The sequence below is a fragment of the Schistocerca serialis genome, chromosome 4, assembly GCF_023864345.2.
Source record: "Schistocerca serialis cubense isolate TAMUIC-IGC-003099 chromosome 4, iqSchSeri2.2, whole genome shotgun sequence".
Classification (NCBI taxonomy): domain Eukaryota; kingdom Metazoa; phylum Arthropoda; class Insecta; order Orthoptera; family Acrididae; genus Schistocerca; species Schistocerca serialis.
Window position 1 is genome coordinate 886,564,839 of NC_064641.1, and position 25,550 is coordinate 886,590,388.

The window sequence follows — 25,550 nt, forward strand, 5'->3', positions numbered from 1 at the left end:
TTCATTTTCTCTTCACTCTCATGTGCAGGATCTGTCTGATGTTTGACAATCCTTGTAGAAAATTCAAAGGGTCAGAGTACTCTTAAATATGAACCATTTCGAACATTTTAACAGAGCACAGATAACCAAGTGTGTAGCATACAAGTACTGTCATTGCCACATCACTTGTTAAATTCTTGCTAGCAGCAATTTTTTAAAAAAGTTCTGCTTGGAAATGTTAATAAATAACAATGAAAAATCCAGGATGGAATGTGACAAAATTATGAGAAGGGAAGTTGCTACTCACCATATAGTGGAGATACTGAGTTGCAGACAGGTACAAGAACAAGACACTCACCATTAAAGCTTTCAGTTACTAGTTTGACAAAAGGTTTAAGTGTGAGAGTCATTTTGTTGTGCCTATCTCCGACTCAGCACCTCCGCTATATGGTGAGTAGCGACTTTCCTTCTCATAATTTTGGTAATAAGTAACAACTTTTTAAAAAACTGATAATCACATAAAAATAATTAAAATGCGAGACAGAAATACAAATTGCCTTATTGTCAAATGAAAAAAATTAATATGTATTACTGCTCAATCCATAAAAATAAAATGAATTTTATTTTTCATCAAATGTTACGTGTTTCTGTACCTAATTTAAATTTCTTGTGAATACTTACATTTTCATGGGTTAGCATTGAAAAATAAAAAAGATGTTACTTTCATTAGAAAATTCTGTATTTGTTAATATTTCCATTTGCTGATAAAGATAGTTTTTCTTACTTATGTGATATAATACTATGTTTCAATTATGTTATTTTTGAAGGCACATCTATTCCCACAAGTGCTGCTGTGCTGGCGAGTGTGGTGCCCCAGTGGTTATCATAATTAAGATCCCTGCTCCCTCTTTTCCATACTTCACAAGTTGTCTCAGCGCGCTGTATTCTCCAATTGGCACGGTGACACATATGAGGTTTTCTCTTGTTTTATTGGGATGAGGCACTACAGTTCAATGATGTCAATACAAACTGCATCATCTTTACTAATTACATAATGCATTCTGTGAAGCTGCATATGTTTTCCCATATATGCTACACTCCATTTCAAATAGAGGAGCGACACCCCATTGTTCATCATAATAAGTGCTCCTGCTCCCTCCTTCCCATATTCTACGAACACTAGTTTTGTTATTCACTGTGAAACTCAGTGGTCTGTTAATGCATTATTTGAATTATTTTTAATAATGTCTGTTGTTAAATGATTTGTTAGATAAGTTGTATAAAATTACATTGTATATTTTCCAGAATACAGTTGTTATACTACCAACATTTATCAGTTGCTGAGCTGTATATGGCAGAGGTACGCTGTAATTTCAGTAATATATTTCTTCCTCAATCATCACTTTTTAAGGCTGTTAACTTTTTTGTAATTTGCTTGACCACATATTAGAGCTTTCAACATTAGTTTTAAACAAAGTAAAATACAAATTAAAAAATATTGGACCAAGTCACTGTGAAGGGTTTGTCCTACATTAGAATCTGAACAACACCAAAGTGCTCCTGCAGGCATTCAACTTCTGTGGAGCACAATACCAGACAGTGTAACATCTTGAATGGAATCTACAGTAAATGTAGATCCTGTGTGAGTTTTTATATAATTGAAAGTTAAGTAGTAATACATGTATAGTAGAGTATTAATTATCCAAACTAACTGGGTGACATGGGTGTTTGGAAAATCTGATGCAGATTCACCAATTCACATTCCTCTAATCTTTCATCAAACTCAAATTAAGCTCTCATAGAAAATCTATAAATGACAAAGTCATTGTACAAGCCTGTGATCATTATCACACATCAATATAATTGTCCATCTTGATCACTATTACATCTTTATTTTGATAACAATAAACCTTAACATGTTTCAACCACAGCCATCATCAGACTCAAATAAAAATAAAATAAACAAAAAAAAATTATAAAAAAGCTGAAACCTTAATACACTGTATCTTTTCAGTACACACACACACACACACACACACACACTAGTCTTGGTACAAGTGCATGTGTGAACTGATGAGATACAGTACATTGAGAGTTTTTTCTACTGAAAGCTGTAGTTTCAACATATAAAAAATGCATAACAGCAATCAAGATGGATAATTACATTGTCTCTCACAAAGGACAACACATTTATGTTTAGGTATTTTGTACTGCTAGTTTACTCTGTTCGTAACAGAGTGCAAACATGAGTTTCAACTTTACCACAATTCCCTTTGACAATTCCTTTTGACAATGTTGACTGGAATACTCTCTTTCAAATTCTAAAGGTGGCAGGGGTAAAATACAGGGAGCGAAAGGCTATTTACAATTTGACAGAAACCAGATGGCAGTTATAAGAGTCGAGGGACATGAAAGGGAAGCAGTGGTTGGGAAGGGAGTAAGACAGGGTTGTAGTCTCTCCCCGATGTTATTCAATCTGTATATTGAGCAAGCAGTAAAGGAAACAAAAGAAAAATTTGGAGTAGGTATTAAAATCCATGGAGAAGAAATAAAAACGTTGAGGTTCGTCGATGACACTGTAATTCTGTCAGAGACAGCAAAGGACTTGGAAGAGCAGTTGAACGGAATGGATGGTGTCTTGAAGGGAGGACATAAGATGAACATCAACAAAAGCAAAACGAGGATAATGGAATGTAGTTGAATTAAGTCTGGTGATGTTGAGGGTAGTAGATTAGGAAATGAGACACTTAAAGTAGTAAAGGAGTTTTGCTATTTGTGGAGCAAAATAACTGATGATGGTCGAAGTAGAGAGGATATAAAATGTAGGTTGGCAATGGCAAGGAAAGCATTTCTGAAGAAGAGAAATTTGTTAACATCGAGTATAGATTTAAGTGTCAGGAAGTCATTTCTGAAAGTATTTGTATGGAGTGTAGCCATGTATGGAAGTGAAACATGGACGGTAAATAGTTTGGCAAAGAAGAGAATAGAAGCTTACGAAATGTGGTGCTACAGAAGAATGCTGAAGATTAGATGGGTAGATCACATAACTAATGAGGAAGTATTGAATAGGATTGGGGAGAAGTTTGTGGCACAACTTGACCAGAAGAAGGGATCGGTTGGTAGGACATGTTCTGAGGCATCAAGGGATCACCAATTTAGTACTGGAGGGCAGCGTGGAGGGTAAAAATCGTAGGGGGAGACCAAGAGATGAATACACTAAGCAGATTCAGACGGATGTAGGTTGCAGTAGGTACTGGGAGATGAAGAAGCTTGCACAGGATAGAGTAGCATGGAGAGCTGCATCAAACCAGTCTCAGGACTGAAGACCACAACAACAACAACAACAACAACACCACCACAATTCCCTGTGCAGATTGAAGTCATGAGTTTCACACCTATACTTTCCCTTTACCTTTATTTAACATAAGCATTGAAATATCGCAGACATGTGTAATGTCAGAGGAATTTTTAATACTGTTACCAACACTGCCTAGCACCAAAACTTATTTACCATATAACATATTTTACTGCCTGAGCCAGTTTCAGCAATGAATGACGTTGCATTGCAATAACTCATAAGTGACTATATATTGTGTATTGATGTTAAAAGCACGTTACTAAATTCACTGCTTCATTGTAATGTACATTACTCAATTTCATCTTACACTGTATTTTTGTGCTACATATTTGATGGTGGGAAACACAAAACACATTGTGAGAAGTTAAAAATAAACAAAAAAATTTAAGCAAGGTGAAGTGCAGGTTGTAATATCAACAATAATGAAAACGATACTGCTCTGGCAGTATGGCCAGAGTGGTCGGATAAAGAGGTCCCGTGTGCATCAAGTGCTCTCTCTCTCTCTCTCTCTCTCTCTCTCTCTCTCTCTCTCTCTCTCTCTCTCTCTCTCTCGTGTGTGTGTGTGTATGTGTGTGTGTGTGTGTGTTTCAGAAGAACTTTGTGCGAAAGCTTAATATTTTGTCAGTCTTTTTCATTGTGCCTGCCTGCAACTCAACACATTCTCTTTGCAGTGAGTACCAATCTATCCTTTCCATATTGTTGTTACTCCAGTTAGGGCTTTCCATTATCTAAATAAACGATATTACGTGTGGCAGTTGAAAAGTTTCTAGCCTGAGATGGTTACCATAATGTGGTATCACAAACACCACCACCGACTTTTATGATGACCCTTTGTGGATATGCGAGTCAAATTTCGCAGCTCCAGCTTCATTAGTTTTTGTATACCGTACTGTAAGAAAAATGGCGAATATCGAGAGAATCAAGAACCATGATGTGACTTAATATCTTCATTTGAAGGGAATGATGCCCAATGAAATTGCAGAGGACATGAGGAATGTACTTAAGGGCAGTGCTCAGTCTTATGCTACAGTGAAAAACTGGGTGCCCGACTTCGAGTGTGGAAGATACGCTAAGGAGTGAAAGGCCTGTCACCATTTCCACTGATGAAACAGTGACTATGTGGCAATGGACGAAACATGGGTTCACCGCTTTGATCCCGAGACAAAACAGTCACAATAATGGAAACATCCATCATCCCTTACCCCTAAAAAAATTCCAGGCGCAAAAAATCGGCCAGAAAGCTGATGGCATTGACCTTCTGGGATGCAAAAGGGGTAACAATGGTGGATTACTTGCGAAAGGTTGTAACTATCAATGCATCCTCCTGCACCATTTGAGAGAAAAGATCAAAAGGGGAGGGGGGGGGGGGGGGGGGGGGGGGGAGAGCAGCACAGAAAATTGGTACGCGGAGTTCTTTTGTATCAGGAAAATGCACCGGTGCATAAAACTCTTGCAACACTGGAAACTCTGCGGGACTGCGGGTTCGAATTGTTACATCATCCACCATATTCTCTGTATTTGGCTCCAGACTTTATTCTTTTCCCAAATCTAAAAGAAAAAAATACCTCAAAGGACAATGATTTGACAATGATGGTGCAGTGTATTGATGCTGTGAACGTTTGGTTGAACTCTAAATTGAAGACCTTTTATTTGAATGGTTTGCAGAAACTATCTGAGTGTGCATGCGAGTGTATTAGTGTACACATATATTATAGAAAAATAAACTGGTATTGTGGAATTTCTATTGTTCTTTACTTTTTGGGCTAGAATCTTTTCAGCCCCCCACACCCTCATACTTTCTAATCGTAACTTCCTCATAAGAACTATTTTCCATATGATCAAGTAAACAAATCGAACAGCAAAGAATTACTTGACTGTCAGGTCATAGCTGGAACAGCTTGATAGCTTAGAGGCAACTGATCAGACGATTGTCATTCTTCCCATTTCAGTTAGTGCAACATTCAGTATATTATTAAGCATGTCACTAATAGGTAGTACATTTATACCTAACACAGTTGATCCCAAAGAATTTTCAGCCAGCAAATAAATTTTGAATTATTTCATACAGCTGTGGATTGTCAGTAACGTCTGTTCTTTCACATATGCAAGAAAAATATAACCAAATTCTTCATCTGTTATGGGGAAAGAGGGAAATAGGCTACGAGAAAGTAGTATCAAAACTCAAAGAAGATTTTAAAAAGGCAGGTAATAACAGAGTATAACATCCACTTCAGATTTTTAACTTTGCACAGTGGAATAACACAATACAATATCATGCATACACACATATGAGCGAGGCAAGAAGAGGATGAGGAGGAGAGAGGAAGGGTGTGACAGAGGGGGGGAGGGGGGTGTTTGAAAGATTGATTAATGTAATACATACATCCACTGGCGATTTGCTTGAATTTCGGTTTGTCCCATCCCCGAATGGATCAAATGGATCATTCTTGGCTGGAAAAAAAGCACAAGCACTAAATAAACTGGAAGACTTGTTACATATTACAAAAAATGTGAAGTAATACAAGAATGGATTCATACCACTTGTAGCTGGCGTCCCAAAGGAGGTAAATGGATCTGTTACTGATATATCCTGTAACCATGAACAAAAATGCTCAGTATACAGTAGATATTAAACACAGTGACAAGTCTGTATGTTTACTTACTGCTGGTTTCGAAGGGAAGGCAGAACTAAACGGATCACTTGAGCTGAAAGGATCAACAGCAGGAACTGGCTTTGTGCTCTTGAATGGATCTGAAATATTAACAGCAGGTACAAATTGAAAAATGGGAAATTTTCTTCTTTCCTACTATGAAACAACTTGTTTAATATCTCTGAATCCGATTAGAGAACACAATATGGAACACACAGTCTATTTTGCAAAGGAATAAAGATGAATAAAAGCTTATTTTTAATTGTAAAATGCCTAACAGACTACCATGTGAAAAAACAAATTCCCAACTTTTAGAATATTGGATCCCCTCCTCCAGATCTACTGTGAAGATATGAAAGAAGACTGCGTGGCAACATTCTGCAAGGATTTATTTATTTACTTATTTTTTATTTACTTGTTTTGTTCTAGAATCATTTTTTGTAGTGCATTGTTTGTTGAGATAATACAGGACAGCAGTAAACATAATTAATTTATGGTTACAGCAGTCATTGTGACTACATGGTCAACACAGTGAAAGTGCATAATAATATAAAATGACATACTAAACTGCTGCTACGATTGATAGTAGAGATTAGTAAGTGATGCTACATGATAAACACGAAGTAAATGATAGTGTGAAATGACATAGCACATAATAAAACAATATTTGGTAAATGAGTTTTACTCATTATGATGTTCCAGAAATACAGAGTCAGAGCAGAAGCAGTGGTCAAGCAAGAATTGTTTCAACTTTATCTTAAATGTACTTAATGTTGGTATGCATTTTAAGTAAGAGTAAATATGGTTATATAACTCCAGTATGATACATTCCTCTTTTGCCTTAGTTTGTGCTTACTGTCGTTATGTGTAGGTTCAGCTTCTGCCTAGTGTCATACGTATGTAAATCACAGTTATGTTGCAGGATGGGCTAGTAAGGAGACTAAAAGCTAAAGGGGAAAATGTGGCATATCAGAAACAAAATGGTACAACCAAGAAAAAACATAACCAGGGAGGTTGCTTAACACACTGTAAAATACACAAGACACCTTTTGCTGTGTTATAAAACACCACCAGTTGAAACACATGTTGCTGAAAGTAATTCAGTGCATGTACAACAAAAAAACCACAGGAGCAGAAAACTACATGTTACAGGAGTGTGACAAATGTCCAGATGTGTAGGAATGTGGTTTCTTCTTCACTGCAGATGAAGATACCATTGGGTGTTCTAGATTATCTCACAATTTATGACTTCACACCCTACTCCGATTTTTCTCACTAGGTCAGGACTAACTCATCTGCGCAGTGACCAAGTGCAATGCTTGACTTCCCCAAGCACCTTTCGTCACTTTATCGGCTACTTAATTTCACTGGAGTTTTGAGTGGATAGATACCCAGCAGAATTCCACTACTACTACTTCCTGATGTATCTCATAGGAAGTGGAAGTTTATTCTAATGACTGATGGAATAAGTAAACTTTACATAGACAGTTCTGCCTGTGTCATACTTAAAAATCACTATTCCCTCCCATTATCTAGTTACTTAAGCAACAGGCGAAGGTAATGAGATGCAGTTGCAAGAGTGCAGAATTAACAGAAAATTAAAAGCTCATTCTCTCCACAAATGAATAAAACAATCTGAGAAAGTTCTTTTCTGACTCTGTATCTCAAATGACACCAGTAAGATGGGGTCACAATTACATGAGCGAAACTAGCAAAATACCCAATCACACAGCTCGAAAGACATGTACACACAAGTAGTGCCAAGTAGCTTCTTTATGTAAAAAAATACATCGCTCGATGTCTAACAACAATCACCTTTACAGCTACCTCCAACTGACGAAGGCTACCCACAATAAAATGATACCTTCTGAATATATACTGAAAAGTCTCTAAATATGTTATGGTTGTAGGATTAGTTTCCTTGATATTGAAGTTATTAGTGCCCGTAATAGAATACTGTAAAATGAACATGATTAAAATATACAATTCCTAACTGAAATCTGATACACTGAACTACTCATTCATACAGAAGCATAGCCTACAACACAGTTCTATATTAATTTCATAAAATCCATGTACAATATAAAAGCAGTAGATAAAATTCTTTAACAAAGAACAGTCTGGCTGACTGGGGGAGGCAAGGAGTGTGTGTGTGTGTGTGTGTGTGTGTGTGTGTGTGTGTGTGAGAGAGAGAGAGAGAGAGAGAGAGAGAGAGAGAGAGAGAGAGAGAGAGAAGGGGGGGGGAGAGGGGGGGGGGAGGGAGGGAGAAGGAGGGATGGGCAGATGAGCTACACACCTTATAATCACTTGAAAACCACCTGAATAACAACTTATGAAGATATGAGGCAGTACAGATCATCCCATCTAACTCATCACTTCGACTGGAGAGTGCAGATATGCTGGTGAACGAATTATTGCTTTAGTCCAAGACACTACGTCATGACATACACATACATATTCCCTGGATTCTGTGATGCCCTGTTACCAAGCAAAATTACATCACCCTTTCTTCATGCGGAAGTAGAGAAGGGGATGCCAGATAGTTTGGACTTCCTCTGCCAGATACCTACAGTGGATACACAGACAGGCACTAAGGCAATCTGACCATATAAGGCATGTAGTGGAACAGTTAAAATGATTTGCACCACAGCCCTCATAAACACATACAATGTAATTTAGCATTAAATATAGTGATAACATCAGATAAACAAATCTCTACGGTTTATTCAGAGAACACATCAAAGCTGACAATGTCACCCTTGCTTCGACCCACCTGTTTAAACTACACTGCTGCTGCAATGAACAGAAAAAAAATCCAGAACCTACCACTGGAAATGTAAGTTTATCTAATTTGTTGTCACCAAATTTTACTGCTAGAAAGAATTAATAGGTCTTAGTTCTTCAAATTGTCATTTGAGTGTGATTCTTTATTTTGATGTACACAATAAAAATATACAAGGGACACTATGACCCAAGAAGTGCAGATCTACAGACTGGGCTTGACAGCATGACACACATCAAGAACGACACTGGCTTGCTTAATAATATTTTTACTTCTGTGAAGCGAACACATTTGCACATATTTGTGTGTGCACACGTGTTCACGTTTGCACGCATGTGCACATTTCCGTATCTGAAAGCAGGACTTTGCCTGACAGCTCGTATCATCTTCTTCATAAATGGCACCAAAGTCAAATATTTATCAAAAGAATGCAGTATTTTTTTTTACTTAGACTGTTAATTATGTAATCTTTCTTTCTTTTCACAATCAGTTTTGGCTTATCAAGCCATTTTCTAGAGATTATGTGCATGGGAAAGCACATTATGTTACCAAACCATAAAGCACACACCATGGTGTGAAGGTAAATTACTGGAAAAATAGTTGTCTTTAAATTTGCTAAACGTCTAAATTGGTGGCTTCCAAATCTGTGACTCCATTTGTATTAGTTTGCAAAATACAGCTTAATTGATGTTTTGGCATTTTATATTTGTGCACATAAGGTGGGAAATATGCAGATCTCTTATTTTTCTTGACCAAAGAATGGAAGAGTGGGCATTTAGTAAGCTCAGTCTGTACTTAAAGAAAGGAACAAATAAAATAAAATAAAATAATTAAAAAGTGTTAGAAAATGGAAAGTTAGAAAACGGAAAGTTCGAAAATTAAAATTTTGCTTACAAGGAGGCCATCCGGCAATCGGACTTTTGTAATTTTTTTAAATTTATGATCGTGAAGTTCAAAACTCAAATATCAATGCCCCAAAGCAACCCAATGCAACTATCAAAAAGACTCAAGAAAATCAACTTTGCAATTTTCCACAGAACTTGAGCACCTTTACTCCCTTAAATGAAGGCAATTTTCATGACAGGCAGTGTGGCTCACTTGGTACTTCTGGAGAATGGTTATGAGGTAATCAATGGATTTCTTGTTCAAATGTCACTATAGATTTTTTTCCATTTTTAAAATTTTTGGTCAATTTGAATATCTTCATTTAAATATAAAATTCATCAAATGTATGCAGATTAACAGATATCAAATCATTATTTTTCTAACAAATGCACAATTTCTTGTTTCTAATTACACATCACATCCAAAATTCCAGTTTTCATTGTAATTATACGAGGTGCGATAATAAAGTAATGAGACTTATTTTCTTTGCAAGATGTGGCAACCCTGCAGGCTTGTGTAGGCACAATATCTTTGACCTTGGTCTATAAGCTGCTTCTAGACCAAGCAGCACATTGACGCAACTCAGTCGTGGGTTGTGCTGTAGTATGTTAACACGGAAATGGAACCGCATAATATTGCGCAACGGTATGCCATTTCTTTATGCATTAAATTGGGTGAAAATGCGACGACAACTTATGGTAACCTTCAGAAGGCTTTTGGAGAGGAGGTTATGTCATGAGCTCAAGTTTTTTGTTGGCATAACATGTTTAGTGAAGGCAGAACGAATGTTGAAGATGGAAGACCGCAGTGGACGACCATCAACCTCACAGACGGATGTCAACCTGGCCAGGGTGCGTGAACTCGTATGATCTGATCGAAGTTTATCTGTGAAAATGATTGCAGAAGAACTGAACATCAATCGAGAAACAGTTCATCTATTAATAACTGAAGATTTTGGTACGAGAAAGATTTGTGCAAAAATGGTCCCCAAAAATCTAACACCACAACAGTGAGAAACACAGAAAAATGTGGCAGCCGATCTGTAACAGCAAACGGAAATCAATCCAGGATTGTTGAGCTGTTATCACTGGTGATGAAAGTTGGTTTTTTCAGTATGATCCAGAGCCAAAACGCCAAAGTTCGCAATGGTGCTCAAAGGGATCACCCAGACCAAAAAAAGCTCGCATGTCAAAGTCAAATGTGAAATGTATGCTTGCGTGTTTCTTTGATTCCAAGGGAATTGCTCATGAAGAGTGGGTGCCTCCTGGACAAACCGTTAACCAACATTACTACAAAGAAATTTTAGGAAGACTTCGTAAAAGAGTTCTTTGTGTCCTGGCAACATTGTTGATAATTGGATTCTGAATCAGGATAATGCGCCATCCCATACTGCTCTGTCAGTACAGCAATTTTTAACCTCAAAACAAATTTCAGTACTACCACAGCCACCTTATTCACCAGATATTGCTCCGTGCGACTTTTTTCTATTTCCAAGTGTCCAAACGGCAGTCGAGGGACACCAATTTCAAACAACACAAGAGGTCCAAAAAGCTGTGACGAGGGTCTTGGAGGATATTACAGAAGATGAGTTCCAGAAATGTTACCATCAATGGCAGAAGCCCTGGAAAAAGTGTGTGCAATCAAAAGGAAACCACTTTGACGGAGACAACACTAAACTTGACTAAAACGGTAAGCAACATTTTTTTTTCACATCAGTCTCATTACTTTATTGTCGCACCTCGTAATCTCTTAATCACTGATTTTTAGAAAAGATTTTTAATAAACATATAATTTCAGATATCTGACAAATTTTATAGTGACACAGGCACTCGAAATGAACGAAAAATTAAATTAAAAAAAGCCAGTAGTGAGATTCAAACCAGCAATCTTGTCATTACGCAGTGATGATGCTACAAGGATACTGAGTAAGCCACCGTGCCTGTCGTGAAAAATTGCCTTAATTTTGAGGAGTTAAGGTTCCTGAAGTGTCACAGAAAACTTCAAAGTCAATTTTCTACATCTTGACCTACATCTACATCCATACTCTGTAAACCACTGTGAAGAGCATTGCAAAAGGTATGTCACATTACACAAATTATTAGTTTCTTCTCATTCCATTCACATGTACCTCTGTGTGTGCTGTAATTAACCTAATCTTGTTCTCGTGATCCCTCTGCTTATGTTTTGCTACCTTCAGTTTCAGTTCCTGTCTCTTTGGCAAATGACTGGCACTAACTTTGGTGCCACTAAACAGCCTTCACACATCACCTGAATTTCTTGGGTTTTTGTGGATGATCATTTTGATATATTCTGCTAAGGTAGCCATTGAAGGCTGTTGATGATCATTTTGATATATTCTGCGAAGGTAGCCATTGAAGGCTTCACACAGTATTCTCTTGACAGTCAAACACATTTCATTCAGCATACTCTATTCTTTTCTTGAGAATTTTTAGGGGTTACATTGAACTGCTTTGGGAAATTGATATTCGAGTTCTGAACTTCATATACCAAAAATATACAAAATTTCAAAAATCCTATTGCTGAGGGAAGGTCTCCTTGTTAATATGCAGATAATATGAATAATTTTGTCTGAGAGTGTGAAAATTACACATAGCTATGGTGTGTTACAAATTAGTTGTGACTTTTAATGTTTGGCTCACTGGAGGGGACATAACTCAGTTGCCCAGGTTAACACAATGGCAAGCCAGCTTTCCCTAGCACACTGCCAGCAGTTCAGTTGGTAAAGAGCTCCAGTTGCAATGTCTTGGCTAAACAATACCACTTGGTGTCGCACATCAGAGGCAGCTACACTCACCGTCTCACATTGTAAAGTGGTATTGTTTGACGCTGAAGTGTTCTGCAGTCTTCAAGAGATGTGAATGAATGTTTTGTTTAGCACTGGATTCATAATGATAGTGCAGCATGTCTGAACATGAAATTTGCAATAAAAAGGTCATCCAAAAACACAATCACTGGCTGCAAAGATATCAAGCATTGGAAGGGGGAATTTCTGATCTATGGACAAGGCTGTAAATTTGTGTGCTCTATTCACAGTTATTCTGAACTGTAGTCCAATAGTGGTGGACCTATTTTACGTGTTATAATAGTGGTGGACAGAAAAGCTGTTTCTTTTAGCATTAACTAATCTCCGGTGTTGAGGACTGAGAAGGAGGGAGAATGAAAGAAAAGATGTAAATGATAAAGCAACATCAGATTTTTCTTTACTATAAACTCTGTGCAAGTAAAGAAGTTACGATAGATGGGTAACGGAGATGGATGGATGCATCCCAGCAGGGTGCAATGGGCAGATGTGTATGCTTATTACCAATGCACGGAATACCCTTCTTTACGGGGTGCACCATGCTAGAAATCTTTTTATCCAAATTTTCTTATTGCCTTAAAATGCTCCTTAGAGAATCTACTTTTTAACATTCATTCACATAAAGTGTGCCATAAATGTTAAAATATGTTAAAACCATAGTTTTTTGCATGGGCGTCTGATGCATCCAAGTGAATGCAACTGATGTAATACTATAATAGTTACCAACAGAGTAAGGGTCCTGTCAGTTTTAGATAGTATCACAAAGGGCATAAATATCGGCTCAAAAACTATTCTCACAAGATTTCTCTTCATAACATTATTCGTTTATAGTAAACAGTCTGAAAGCGCATGCTTCCCTAGTGTCTGCTTAACTTGTCATTCTGCTTGATTTTTATTCACAGTAAAACGTGAGTGCTTGAAAATGATAAACAAAAATAGTTATACGGATAGAAACGGTTTGGAAAGTAATCCCAATTGTGCAAAAACTGCTGGTACAGGGAAGCCAGTTAATCAACATAATTTCATAAAAATGTACAATACTCGCTCTTCTGACTAAAAGTTTGTTCAGTTCCAGGGGGGGAGGTGGGGGTGGGGGGGTGTTGAAATTTTAATCGCTTGTTTTTCCAAAACAACATTTGTCAAGTTGGTGGGTGCTATAACTCACGAAATATACATTATATCTTTTCGTAATTTATGAGTTGGTGTTTTTTCCTACAGTAGTACATATGATTTTTGTGATATATTTTAATTCTAATTTTTTGTTCTTTTATTTAGGAGAGCTTCCAGTTTGTTGAAAATCATTTTTTTAACATTCCTACATACTACAAGGGCTGACTGAAAAGTACTGCCTCCACCTTTGTAACTCTTTAACAGTTGGCAGCATTGGTATGTGGCAGGTATTAGCTTGTTCTGTAGCCTCTTTTCTACAGCTCCAGTTGGTGACAAGCCTTAGTATTGAATGGTTGTGTTGTTACAGTGTAAAGTATGGAACCCTGCGTAGACAGTTGGTCGATGTGTTTTAAGCAATGTACAGTCATTGAATTCTTGACAGCAGAAGGTGTCACCCCAAACGAGATTCATTAGAGAATGAAAGCAGTTTATGGCGACTGTGTTGATGTGAGTACTGTGCATCATTGGGCGAGTAAGTTTAAAGATGTTGAGGCAGGAATATCTGACCTGCGTGACAAACAAAGAGTTGGACGTCCTGTGACAGCAACCACCAAGTTCCACAAGCAAAATGTTGACACATCGATTCAGGATGATCATTGTACCACTCAGACAGCAATTGCAAGCACAATCGGCATTTCACAAGACCGTATGGGTCACATTATTACTTTGCTTGGCTATCTGAAGATCTATGCATGATGGATACCCCGGATGCTGACTCCAGAAATGAAAGCGCACAGACTTGAAATATGCCAGGAACTCCTCTTGCGTTATGAGAACGAAGGTTAAGCCTTTCTCCATTAAATTGTGACATGAGACAAAATGTGGGAACACCATTACAACCCAGAGACCAAATATCAGTCTATGGAATACTGACACACTCAGCTGGAAAAATCATGGCTACAGTGTTCTGGGACACAGATGATGTTATCCATGTTGATTTCCTTGATCGTGGAACAACAATAAATTCAGAGCGTTATATCACAACACTGCAAACTCTGAAATGACAGCTGACAAGGGTTCGAAAGGAAAAGGGAAATGTTTTCCTGCAGCACGACAATGCCAAACCACACACTTCACGTGCCACCACAGCTGAACTTCAGAGACTGAATCTCACCACCGTACGACATCCTTCATACAGTCCAGATTTAGCACCGCCTGACTTCCATCTGTTCCCGATAACAAAAGACAATCTGTGGGGACATCATTATGCTTCTGATGAAGACGTTGAGAGAACTGTGAGACTGTGGTTGCAGAAACAGAGTGTCGACTTCTTCCATGATGGCTTCAGAAAACTTTTTCATCGTTGGCAGAAATGTATCAAATTGGCTGGTGATTTTGTGGAAAAGTGAATAGTGATCATTAAAGATCACATTCTAAGGATTATTTCTGCATTTGATTTATTAAAATATTCCTATCCAAACCAAATTAATGAAGATGGAGGCATTACTTTTCACTCAACCAGTGTACGTTAAGACAATATTATCAATTTCAAAGCAGTTTTTGAAATTTTGTTCTAGGTTGAAAATTGTGGCACTCCATGAAGGCCTTTCTTTGCTGATGTGTAGTGTCCTCCGCGTAGAAGTATCTTACTTTAAAAAATAAATAAATAAATTTGCAGTCTTAAGGATGTACAATAAAGGTCTAAAGTCAGTTACGCAATTTTTCTGGTTTATTTAAAAAATTAACAATAGTAATAAACAAAAATATTTCAGTTCCAAAATAGCGCATCACCTCTGTCTACCACCATAAACTTCTTTTAATTATCAAAGCAGAAGAGCTGTTCAATGACAGTGAGTTGTCACTTTGAAATTGTCTTTATAAGCTCTGTTTTTGACATGAAAACTTTTTGTCTCGGACATTCATCATCGTGAGAAGTGACACAGTGACATGGAAAGGGCAATTTCTGCATGCCGTGAGGAGGGTTTCATTCAAAGACACCGCGTAGCTAGACATGTCACGCACTGAAAAAGATGTGGATGGACCACACAGCACAAGAAATTATGAACACACCATTAGGCCAGGGAAGCAGCATAATCGCCCTTCACAATGGCTCTGCTCACAGCTCCATTCCAAACTGTTTATTGCTGTCTGTCCCAAGAAGCAAGACGATCCTCATGAGAAAATGAATGCCAAAGTTTTCAGAAAGTGATCTTCTAATGTTCTGCTGCAAAATATTCCTTGGAATTCAACAACAGTAATGGACTATCCACATCACTCTGTTGTGAGGCATAAAAAAAATGGAAATGATCGTATGGCATTGTTGGCTGGGAGTCACCATTCAGGAATGTTCAGCCGCCGTATTGCAAGTCCTTTTTTTCTTAGTTGACGCCACTTCGGCGTCTTGCGGGTCAATGATGATGAAAATAATAATGAAGGGCACACAACACCCAGTCTCCTGCTGGGAATCGAACCTGGGCCCCCTGCCTGTTAGGGGGTAACGCTACCGCTATGCTACGAAGGCGAACTGTGAGGTATAAATCCCCAACAATGCAATGGAGGAAAGTGGATATTTTACTCTAGGGTGCAAGACATATTCCACCAGATAAAGTTGAATCTGAGATGAATACTGCAGAGTTAACAGAAATTGTAATGCTGTACAAGCCAAGAATGCCAAGCTACCATGTCAATGAATTGATTTATGCTATAGGGCATAGATTAATCAGGCTTCCTCCATATAATGCTCATTTAAATCCATTTGAGAATATATGGGCATATGTGAGCGGTAGAAAGAATACACATTACAGCAATTACAACTTGCTTGCACAGGTAATGCTGAGAGACGGTACAGGATAACAAGTAAAAAAAAATTAATTGTCTAAGACATGGTTATGAGTATTACGTTAAGATGCACTTGTTAGTAACGTCAATCAAACAAGGGAAGGAGGAAGGGTGCCAGCAATTGCACAGAAAATAGAAGCTGGCATGCTAACAAGTTTGTGGAGATGGGATGGTATGGCACACAAACTGTCTGGCGAATGCTTTGACAGCAAGCAATAGTGTTGCTTCTCATAAGCAAGCATTAATGACTTTGGTAAGGGAGGAAGGAAAAAGAAGGGAGCACTCATTATGAAGATAACAATGTATGTACACAGCATCTGTCTGATGGATAAGGCATAAGTGCAGTACTTGCAAAGGTAGGAAGCTGTAATGTGACAATCACACTGCTGAAGTATTCTTCAAAAGAGACAAAAAGTAAATAGACACACCTGGAGACCCATTGATTTTTTAAGTTTTGTTTCTGTACATGTTGAGTTACCACAAGTTTGAGATTGGAAAACGTGGAAAGTAGTGTACAGTGAAATGTCAGCATGTTGCTCCTTATGGTAAAAAAAAAAAAAAAAAAAAAAAAAAAAAAAAAAAAAAAAAAATTTCTTTTCCGCTTCAATAAATTCAAGGACCTTATATTGTTATAGACAATGATTTGATAGCAGAAAAAAGTATTTTGAGTAGAAGTAACAAAATAATGATGAAGCCTGATAATAAAAAGCCGCCCCCCGTGATGTTTCAGACTGATTACATAATGGTAAATGAGATACTTAAAGTAATAGTTTAGTTTTGCTATTTGGTCAACAAATTATGCAAGTCAAACACAGACAATAAATAATTTAGGCAAGAAGAGAATAGAAGCTTTTGAAATGTGGTGGTACAGAGGAATGCTGAAGATTAGATGGGCAGATCTTGTAACTAATGATATGGCACTGAGCAGAATTGGGCAGACAAGAAATTCGTAGCACAACTTGATTAAAAGAAGGGATTGGTTGTTAGGACACATTCTGAGACATCAAGGGATCATCAATTTAGCACTGAAGAGAAGTGTTGAGAGAAGTGGGGGCGGGGCGAGGGGGGGGGGGGGGGAGGGTGGAGATTGTAGAGGGAGACCAAGAGATGGATGTAATAAGCAGATTCAGAAGGATGTATGTTGCAGTAGTTATTTGGAGATGAAGATGCTTGCACAGGAAAGAATAGCACGGACAGATGTGGTAAACCAGTCTTTGGACTGAAGGCCGCAACAACAGAACATTTAAAAAGATAAAGTGTTAGTTTCCTTGGAACTGCACTGAGCAGCTAGGACAGTACAAACTGACTGTGGATATTTCTGCATTTCTGGGCCACCATAGCACAACTGAAGGGTTTATAATATCTCAGTGCTTATTAATCCTGGGATACGAGTTCACAATTTTACCGTTAAGCCACTACATTATGATTACACATATTGTAACTATAGCTACAATTACAAAGCATCCTCGATCCGAGGCGGCTGGCAGTGAGCTGGTGCTCTGTTCTCAGTACAGTTTACCTTGTGCTCTATCTGGAGTCTGTATCCCACAACCACATTCTCAGTTCTTTATGTCGAGTTCTGCTGCTGCTGTCATTGCTGCACTCTCAGTATCTACACTGTCGATTCCCAGGTTTTTCTGAATTTGTGCCCAGTGTCACAAATCATGAGGTTTTCTGCCACCTTTATCTCTATTGACTCTCTTTTAACTCTATCCCAGTATCTGGGGGTTTGTGCCAGGACCCTCATTTTTTCATAGTTAATGGAATGATTAAGTTCCAGACAGTGCTCACCAATGGCTGATTTAAGTTGCCTGTTCCAGCCGAATGTGCCTTCGAGGTTTTTGGCAGGTGATGCCAACTGTTCTAGTTGGTTTTCATAAATCCAGGTCATCCTTCACATTTCCCAGTAGTCTTTTTATTTTAGTAGGTGGGCAGAACACAGACTTGAAGCTATGTTCCTTGAGAATCCTGCTAATCTTAGCAGAAATAGATCCCACATAAAGCAGATAAGCCACAGCCTTCGCTTCATCTTGCTCTTCTTTTCTGTCATGTGACAAAGTAGCTGGTTGAAAAGCCTTCTGAATCAGACTGTGTATCCACTTCTGATGAAGACTGAGTGCAGATGCTCTATTTCTGATGTCAAACTATCTTGGTCTGATAACGTGTGTGCCTTGTCCATCAATGTCTTTGCAACTTCTCTCTTCTGTGCTGGGTGGTAACAGTTGCTAGCTCGCAGGTATAGTACAGAACACATTGGTTTGTGACACACACTGTAATCAAATGACCCACCTGCTCTTCTTTTCACAAGTACGTCCAGAAATGGCAGCTGACTATTCTCTTGCAGCTCAATGGTGAACTTTATATCTGGGTGGCATGAGTTAAGACATTCCAGGACCTCACTGAGCCTCTCCCTATCATGAGGCCAAATCACAAAGGTATCATCCATACCTGAAGAAGCAAGTGGGTTTGTATCTAACAATCTCTAATGCTTTTTCCTAAAATTTCTCAATCAACAGATTGGTAACTATCGGAGACGGGGCTGCCCATGGGAACTATTCCTATCTGCTTGTAAAATTGGCTCGCTTACAGTAAACATGTTGAAGTCAGTAATGCCTGAACAAGTCTGTCAAAGCATTGTCAAATTTCTTTGCAGTTGTCCCTGTGAGTCTTTCAGTGGTATCTTGCTAAACAGGGAGACAGCACTGCATCAGATTTCATGACATGTAGTTGCTTGAGACATTGCAAGAACTCCAAGTTGTAGATGTGATGAATACAATTTTCCCACATATGAGCACAGCAATTTCTTCAAATTCTTAGTTGCTGGGTATGCAGTTGCACCAGTGTTGCTGACATCAGACATAATGGCATACCTTCTGTATGTATCTATAACAATCCACACAGTCTATGTGGAATTGGTACCATCTAAATACAAAGTTGTAGACGTGATGAATACAATTCTCCCACATATGAGCACAGCAATTTCTTCAAATTCTTTTCTTTTCCCAAGGGCATGCAGCTTTACTGTATGGTTAAATGATGATGGCGTCCTCTTCGGTAAAATATTCCGGAGGTAAAATAGCCCCCATTCGGATCTCCAGGCGGGGACTACTCAAGAGGATGTCGCTATCAGGAGAAAGAAAACCATTGGGGTTCTACCGATCGGAGCATGGAATGTCAGATCCCTTAATCGGGCAGGTAGGTTAGAAAATTTAAAAAGGGAAATGGATAAGTTAAAGTTAAATATAGTGGGAATTAGTGAAGTTCGGTGGCAGGAGGAACAAGACTTCTGGTCAGGTGACTACAGGATTATAAACACAAAATCAAATAGGGGTAATGCAGGAGTAGGTTTAATAATGAATAGGAAAATAGGAATGCGGGTAAGCTATTACAAACAGCATAGTGAATGCATTATTGTGGCCAAGATAGATATGAAGCCCACGCCTACTACAGCAGTACAAGTTTATATGCCAACTAGCTCTGCAGATGACGAAGAAATTGAAAAAAATGTATGATGATATAAAAGAAATTATTCAGATAGTGAAGGGTGACGAAAATTTAATAGTCATGAGTGACTGGAATTCGGTAGTAGGAAAAGGGAGAGAAGGAAACGTAGTAGGTGAATATGGATTGGGGCTAAGAAATGAAAGAGGAAGCCACCTGGTAGAATTTTGCACATAGCACAACTTAATCATAGCTAACACTTGGTTCAAGAATCATAAAAGAAGGCTGTATACATGGAAGAAGCCTGGAGATACTGACAGGTTTCAGATAGATTATCTAATGGTAAGACAGAGATTTAGGAACCAGGTTTTAAATTGTAAGGCATTTCCAGGGGCAGATGTGGACTGACCACAATCTATTGGTTATGACCTGTAGATTAAAACTGAAGAAAATGCAAAAAGGCAGGAATTTAAGGAGATGGGACCTGGATAAACTGAAAGAATCAGAGGTTGTACAGAGTTTCAGTGAGAGCATAAGGGAACAATTGACAGGAATGGGGGAAAGAAATACAGTAGAAGAAGAATGGGTAGCTTTGAGGGATGAAGTAGAAGGCAACAGAGGATCAAGTAGGTAAAAAGACGAGGGCTAGTAGAAATCCTTGGGTAACAGAAGAGATTCTGAATTTAATTGATGAAAGGAGAAAATATAAAAATGCAGTAAATGAAGCAGGCAAAAAGGGACACAAACGTCTCAAAAATGAGATCGACAGGAAGTGCAAAATGGCTAAGCAGGGATGTCTGGAGGACAAATGTAAGGATGTAGAGGCTTATCTCACTAGGGGTAAGATAGATACTGCCTACAGGAAAATTAGAGAGACCTTTGGAGATAAGAGAACCACTTGTATGAATATCAAGAGCTCACATGGAAACCCAGTTCTAAGCAAAGAAGGGAAAGCAGAAAGGTGGAAGGAGTATATAGAAGGTCTATACAAGGGCGATGTATTATGGAAATGGAAGAGGATGTAGATGAAGATGAAATGGGAGATACGATACTGCGTGAAGAGTTTGACAGAGCACTGAAAGACCTGAGTCGAAACAAGGCCCCGGGAGTAGACAACATTCCATTAGAACTACTGACGGCCTTGGGAGAGCCAGTCCTGACAAAACTCTATCATCTGGTGAGCAAGATGTATGAAACAGGCGAAACACCCTCAGGCTTCAAGAAGAATATAATAATTCCAATCCCAAAGAAAGCAGATGTTGACAGATGTCAAAATTACCGAACTATCAGTTTAATAAGTCACAGCTGCAAAATACTAACGCTAATTCTTTACAGAAGAATGGAAAAACTAGTAGAAGCCGACCTCGGGGAAGATCAGTTTGGATTCCGTAGAAATGTTGGAACACGTGAGGCAATACTGACCCTACGAATCATCTTAGAAGCTAGATTAAGGAAGGGCAAACCTACGTTTCTAGCATTTGTAGACTTAGAGAAACCTTTTGACAATGTTGACTAGAATACTCTCTTTCAAATTCTGAAGGTGGCAGGGGTAAAATACAAGGAGGGAAAGGCTATTTACAATTTGACAGAAACCAGATGGCAGTTCTAAGAATCGAGGGGCATGAAAGGGAAGCAATGGTTGAGAAGGGAGTGAGACAGGGCTGTAGCCTATCCCCGATGTTATTCAATCTGTATATTGAGCAAGCAGTGAAGGAAAGAAAAGAAAAATTAGGAGTAGGTATTAAAATCCATGGAGAAAAATAAAAACTTTGAGGTTCGCCGATGACATGGTAATTCTGTCAGAGACAGCAAAGGACTTGGAAGAGCAGTTGAATGGAATGGACAGTGTCTTGAAAGGAGGATATAAGATGAACATCAACTAAAGCAAAACGAGTATAATGGAATGTAGTCGAATTAAGTCGGGTGATGCTGAGAGAATTAGATTAGGAAATGAGACACTTAAAGTAGTAAAGGAGTTTTGCTATTTGGGGAGCAAAATAACTGATGATGGTCGAAGTAGAGAGGATATAAAATGTAGGTTGGCAATGGCAAGGAAAGCGTTTCTGAAGAAGAGAAATTTGTTAACATCGAGTATAGATTTAAGTGTCAGGAAGTCATTTCTGAAAGTATTTGTATGGAGTGTAGCCATGTATGGAAGTGAAACATGGACGATAAATAGTTTGGACAAGAAGAGAATAGAAGCTTTCGAAATGTGGTGCTACAGAAGAATGCTGAAGATTAGATGGGTAGATCATATAACTAATGAGGAAGTATTGAATAGGATTGGGGAGAAGAGAAGTTTGTGGCACAACTTGACTAGAAGAAGGGATCGGTTGGTAGGACATGTTCTGAGGCATCAAGGGATCACCAATTTAGTATTGGAGGGAAGCGTAGAGGGTAAAAATCGTAGAGGGAGACCAAGAGATGAATACACTAAGCAGATTCAGAAGGATGTAGGTTGCGGTAGGTACTGGGAGATGAAGAGGCTTGTACAGGGTAGAGTAGCATGGAGAGCTGCATCAAGCCAGTCTCAGGACTGAAGACCACAACACAACACAAATACAAAGTTCACCACGGAACTGGAGAACAATGGTCAGCTGCCATTTCTGGATATACTGTCAAAAGGAGAGCAGACAGATTGTTTGGCTGCAGTGTGTATTGCAAACAATGATTTATACAGGCTAGCAACTGTCATAACCCAGCACCAAAGAATAGGCACATATAACTTCTCAAAGCAATATAGTTTGACATCAGAAATAGAGCATCTATGAGCAATCTTCTTCAAAAATGAATACACAGTCGAACATTCAAATTCCTTTCAACCAGCCACTCTGCCACATAATAGAGAAGAAGAGCAAGATAAAGCGAAGGCTGTGGCTTACCTGCCCTATGTAGGATCTATTTCTGCCATGATCAGCAGGATCCTCATGAAACATAACATCCATTGTGCGTTCATGAAACTTAACATCAAGTGTGCATTTTGCCCACCTACTAAAATAAGAGAACTACAGGGAAATGTGAAAGATGACATGGGTTTATGAAAACCAAATGATTAGAATGGGGGGCATCAGCTGCCAAGAACATTGGAGCCACATTTGGATGGAACAGGTAACTTGAATCAGCCATCAGTGAGCACTGAGTAAAGTCTAGGATCCTCCAGTGCAGTTGCTAACAATGCAACAAGAATCCCAGATCACTGACAGGTACAATGAACCAAAAGCTGAATGCCACCTCGCAACCAGGTGCATGTCTCAGGACATTTCTAGTGGAAACAGAACACAGACGATTTGCTCAAAACCAACCATGGAAGACAGCAGGCCGAGTTACAAGACTATTTGTGAAAACGTTTCTCCAAAAACCATTCACGGCATGAAAACACTAGTTGACATGGAATTTCAGCAATGTTCTAACAGGCATTATGGAAACTTTGAAAGTGTTCAAACTTGAGATTGCCTCTGCCTGTTACAACTTCTGTATGGATGCAGACAAAAAATGTATTGAGCAAGCAGTGTGGCAGATGACAGAAGCTGCCAAATAAGCCCGCAAAAACAACCATGGCCATATAAAAGGTGGAGGAGGACCTCCTTTCGAATCCGGAAGAACTACTGTATGGGCCAGGGATTGCTGATTAGAGAAGTCGAAGTTAAATATAAATACTTAACCTAAAATTTTAAACACTCTTTTCTCAGAACCATGTTTTCCATATTGGTGGGAAACGAAAATGGTACATATAATTTTCATCAGAATCTGATGCCAACATTCTGAATTAAACTCTGTCGGCATACATGTCATTTTGCAATATCTTCAAAAGGCTATTTTTGGTACACGCTTCTGTCTCAGTTTTGTGGGTGAAGAAAATAACATTTGTTTCAGCATGTCACCATTTTGTTAGAACTCAGTATCCAATGTATGCTGATAGAAAATGTCTTGTACAAAATTATGATAATATTGTTGCTTTGCTCTCCAGTCCAAAGAGTAGTTTAATGCACACTAGTCTACCTCATGCAAGCTTCATCATCTCTGAATAAATACTACAACATAGGTCCATCTGAACCTACTTACTGTATTCCGCCCTTGCTCTCCCTCCACAGTTTACACCCCCATCCACATTATACTCTGCTGCAATATAAAACTGGCATTTCCTTGATGCCGCAGAAAGTGTCTTGGGATCAACAAATCCATTCTTTCAGTCAAATTGTGCCATACATGTATTTTCTCCCAATTCAATTCAGTACCACCTCATTAGTTACGTGGCCTATAGCTAATGCACAGCATTCTTCTATAGCACCACATTTCAAGAGCTTCTGTTCTCTTCTTGTCTAAACTTCTTATCATCCACTTTTCACTTCTGTACAAGGTTACACTCCACAGAGTTCCTAACATTTAAATTTGTATTAGTGTTAACCAAGTCACAATTTTCAGAAATATGTTTCCTGGTATTGCTAGCCTGCCTTTTTACGTCCCTACTACTTCTGACATTATCATTTTACTGCTCAAATAGCAAAACTCATCTACTTTTACTGCCTTATTCCTAATTCAATCTGATGTAATTCACCTACATTCCATTACCCCTGGTTTACTTTTGTTGATACTAATCTTGTAATCTCTTTTCAACACACTATCCATTCTGTTCAACAGCTGTTCCAAGTCTTTTGTTGTCTCTGACAGAATTAAAATGTCATCGGCAAAGCACAAAATTTTTATTGTCTCTCTCTAAGCTTTAATGCCTTCTCAGAATTTTTCTTTTCTTTCCTAAACTGCTTGCTCAATGCGCATATTGAACAACATTGGGACTAGGCTAAGACCCTTTCTCGCTCCCTTCTCAACCACTGCTTCCCTTTTATGCCCCTTGACTTTTACAACTGCTGTTTGGTTTCAGTGCAAGCCAAGTATAACCTTTTCCTTACTGTTATAATAGAGGGAAACATTCCACGTAGGAAATATATATCTAAAAACAAAGATGATGTGACTTACCAAATGAAAGTGCTGGCAGGTCGACAGTTCAATTTGTATGTGCAGCCCCTCTACATATTTCTTCACCTTTCAGGTTTATCTTCTTTGCTTAGTGCTGGCCTGCCATATTCGTAACCTCTTAGTTCATCCCTATGAAATCCCCAAACCACCTTCCCTACCCTCTGGCTCCTACCCTTGTAACCGCCCCCGGTGTAAAACCTGTCCCATGCACCCTCCCACCACCACACTCCAGTCCTGTAACCCGGAAGGTGTACACGATCAAAGGCAGAGCCACGTGTGAAAGCACCCACGTGATCTACCAACTGACCTGCCTACACTGTGACGCATTCTATGTGGGAATGACCAGCAACAAACTGTCCATTCGCATGAATGGACACAGGCAGACAGTGTTTGTTGGTAATGAGGATCACCCTGTGGCTAAACATGCCTTGGTGCACGGCCAGCACATCTTGGCACAGTGTTACACCGTCCGGGTTATCTGGATACTTCCCACCAACACCAACCTATCCGAACTCCGGAGATGGGAACTTGCCCTTCAGTATATCCTCTCTTCTCGTCATCCGCCAGGCCTCAATCTCCGCTAATTTCAAGTTGCCGCCACTCATACCTCACCTGTCTTTCAACAACTTCTTTGCCTCTACACTTCTGCCTCGACTGACATCTCTGCCCAAACTCTTTGTCTTTAAATATTTCTGCTTGTGTCTGTATGTG

The 25,550-nt window shown here is 38.8% G+C and overlaps 1 protein-coding gene across 4 annotated transcripts in view; it reads right to left on the minus strand.

Annotated features, from left to right (window-relative positions):
• LOC126473555 (epidermal growth factor receptor substrate 15-like 1) overlaps positions 1-25,550 on the minus strand; it is a 179,657-nt gene that overhangs the window by 45,385 nt on the left and 108,722 nt on the right. For all 4 annotated transcript variants that reach the window (XM_050100687.1, XM_050100688.1, XM_050100686.1 and 1 more), the window contains 3 exons: positions 6,001-6,089; positions 5,876-5,927; positions 5,721-5,788 (listed from right to left, as the gene is read on the minus strand). In XM_050100687.1, the coding sequence (XP_049956644.1) occupies positions 5,721-5,788; positions 5,876-5,927; positions 6,001-6,089 (209 nt within the window). The remainder of the gene's footprint in view (positions 1-5,720; positions 5,789-5,875; positions 5,928-6,000; positions 6,090-25,550) is intronic.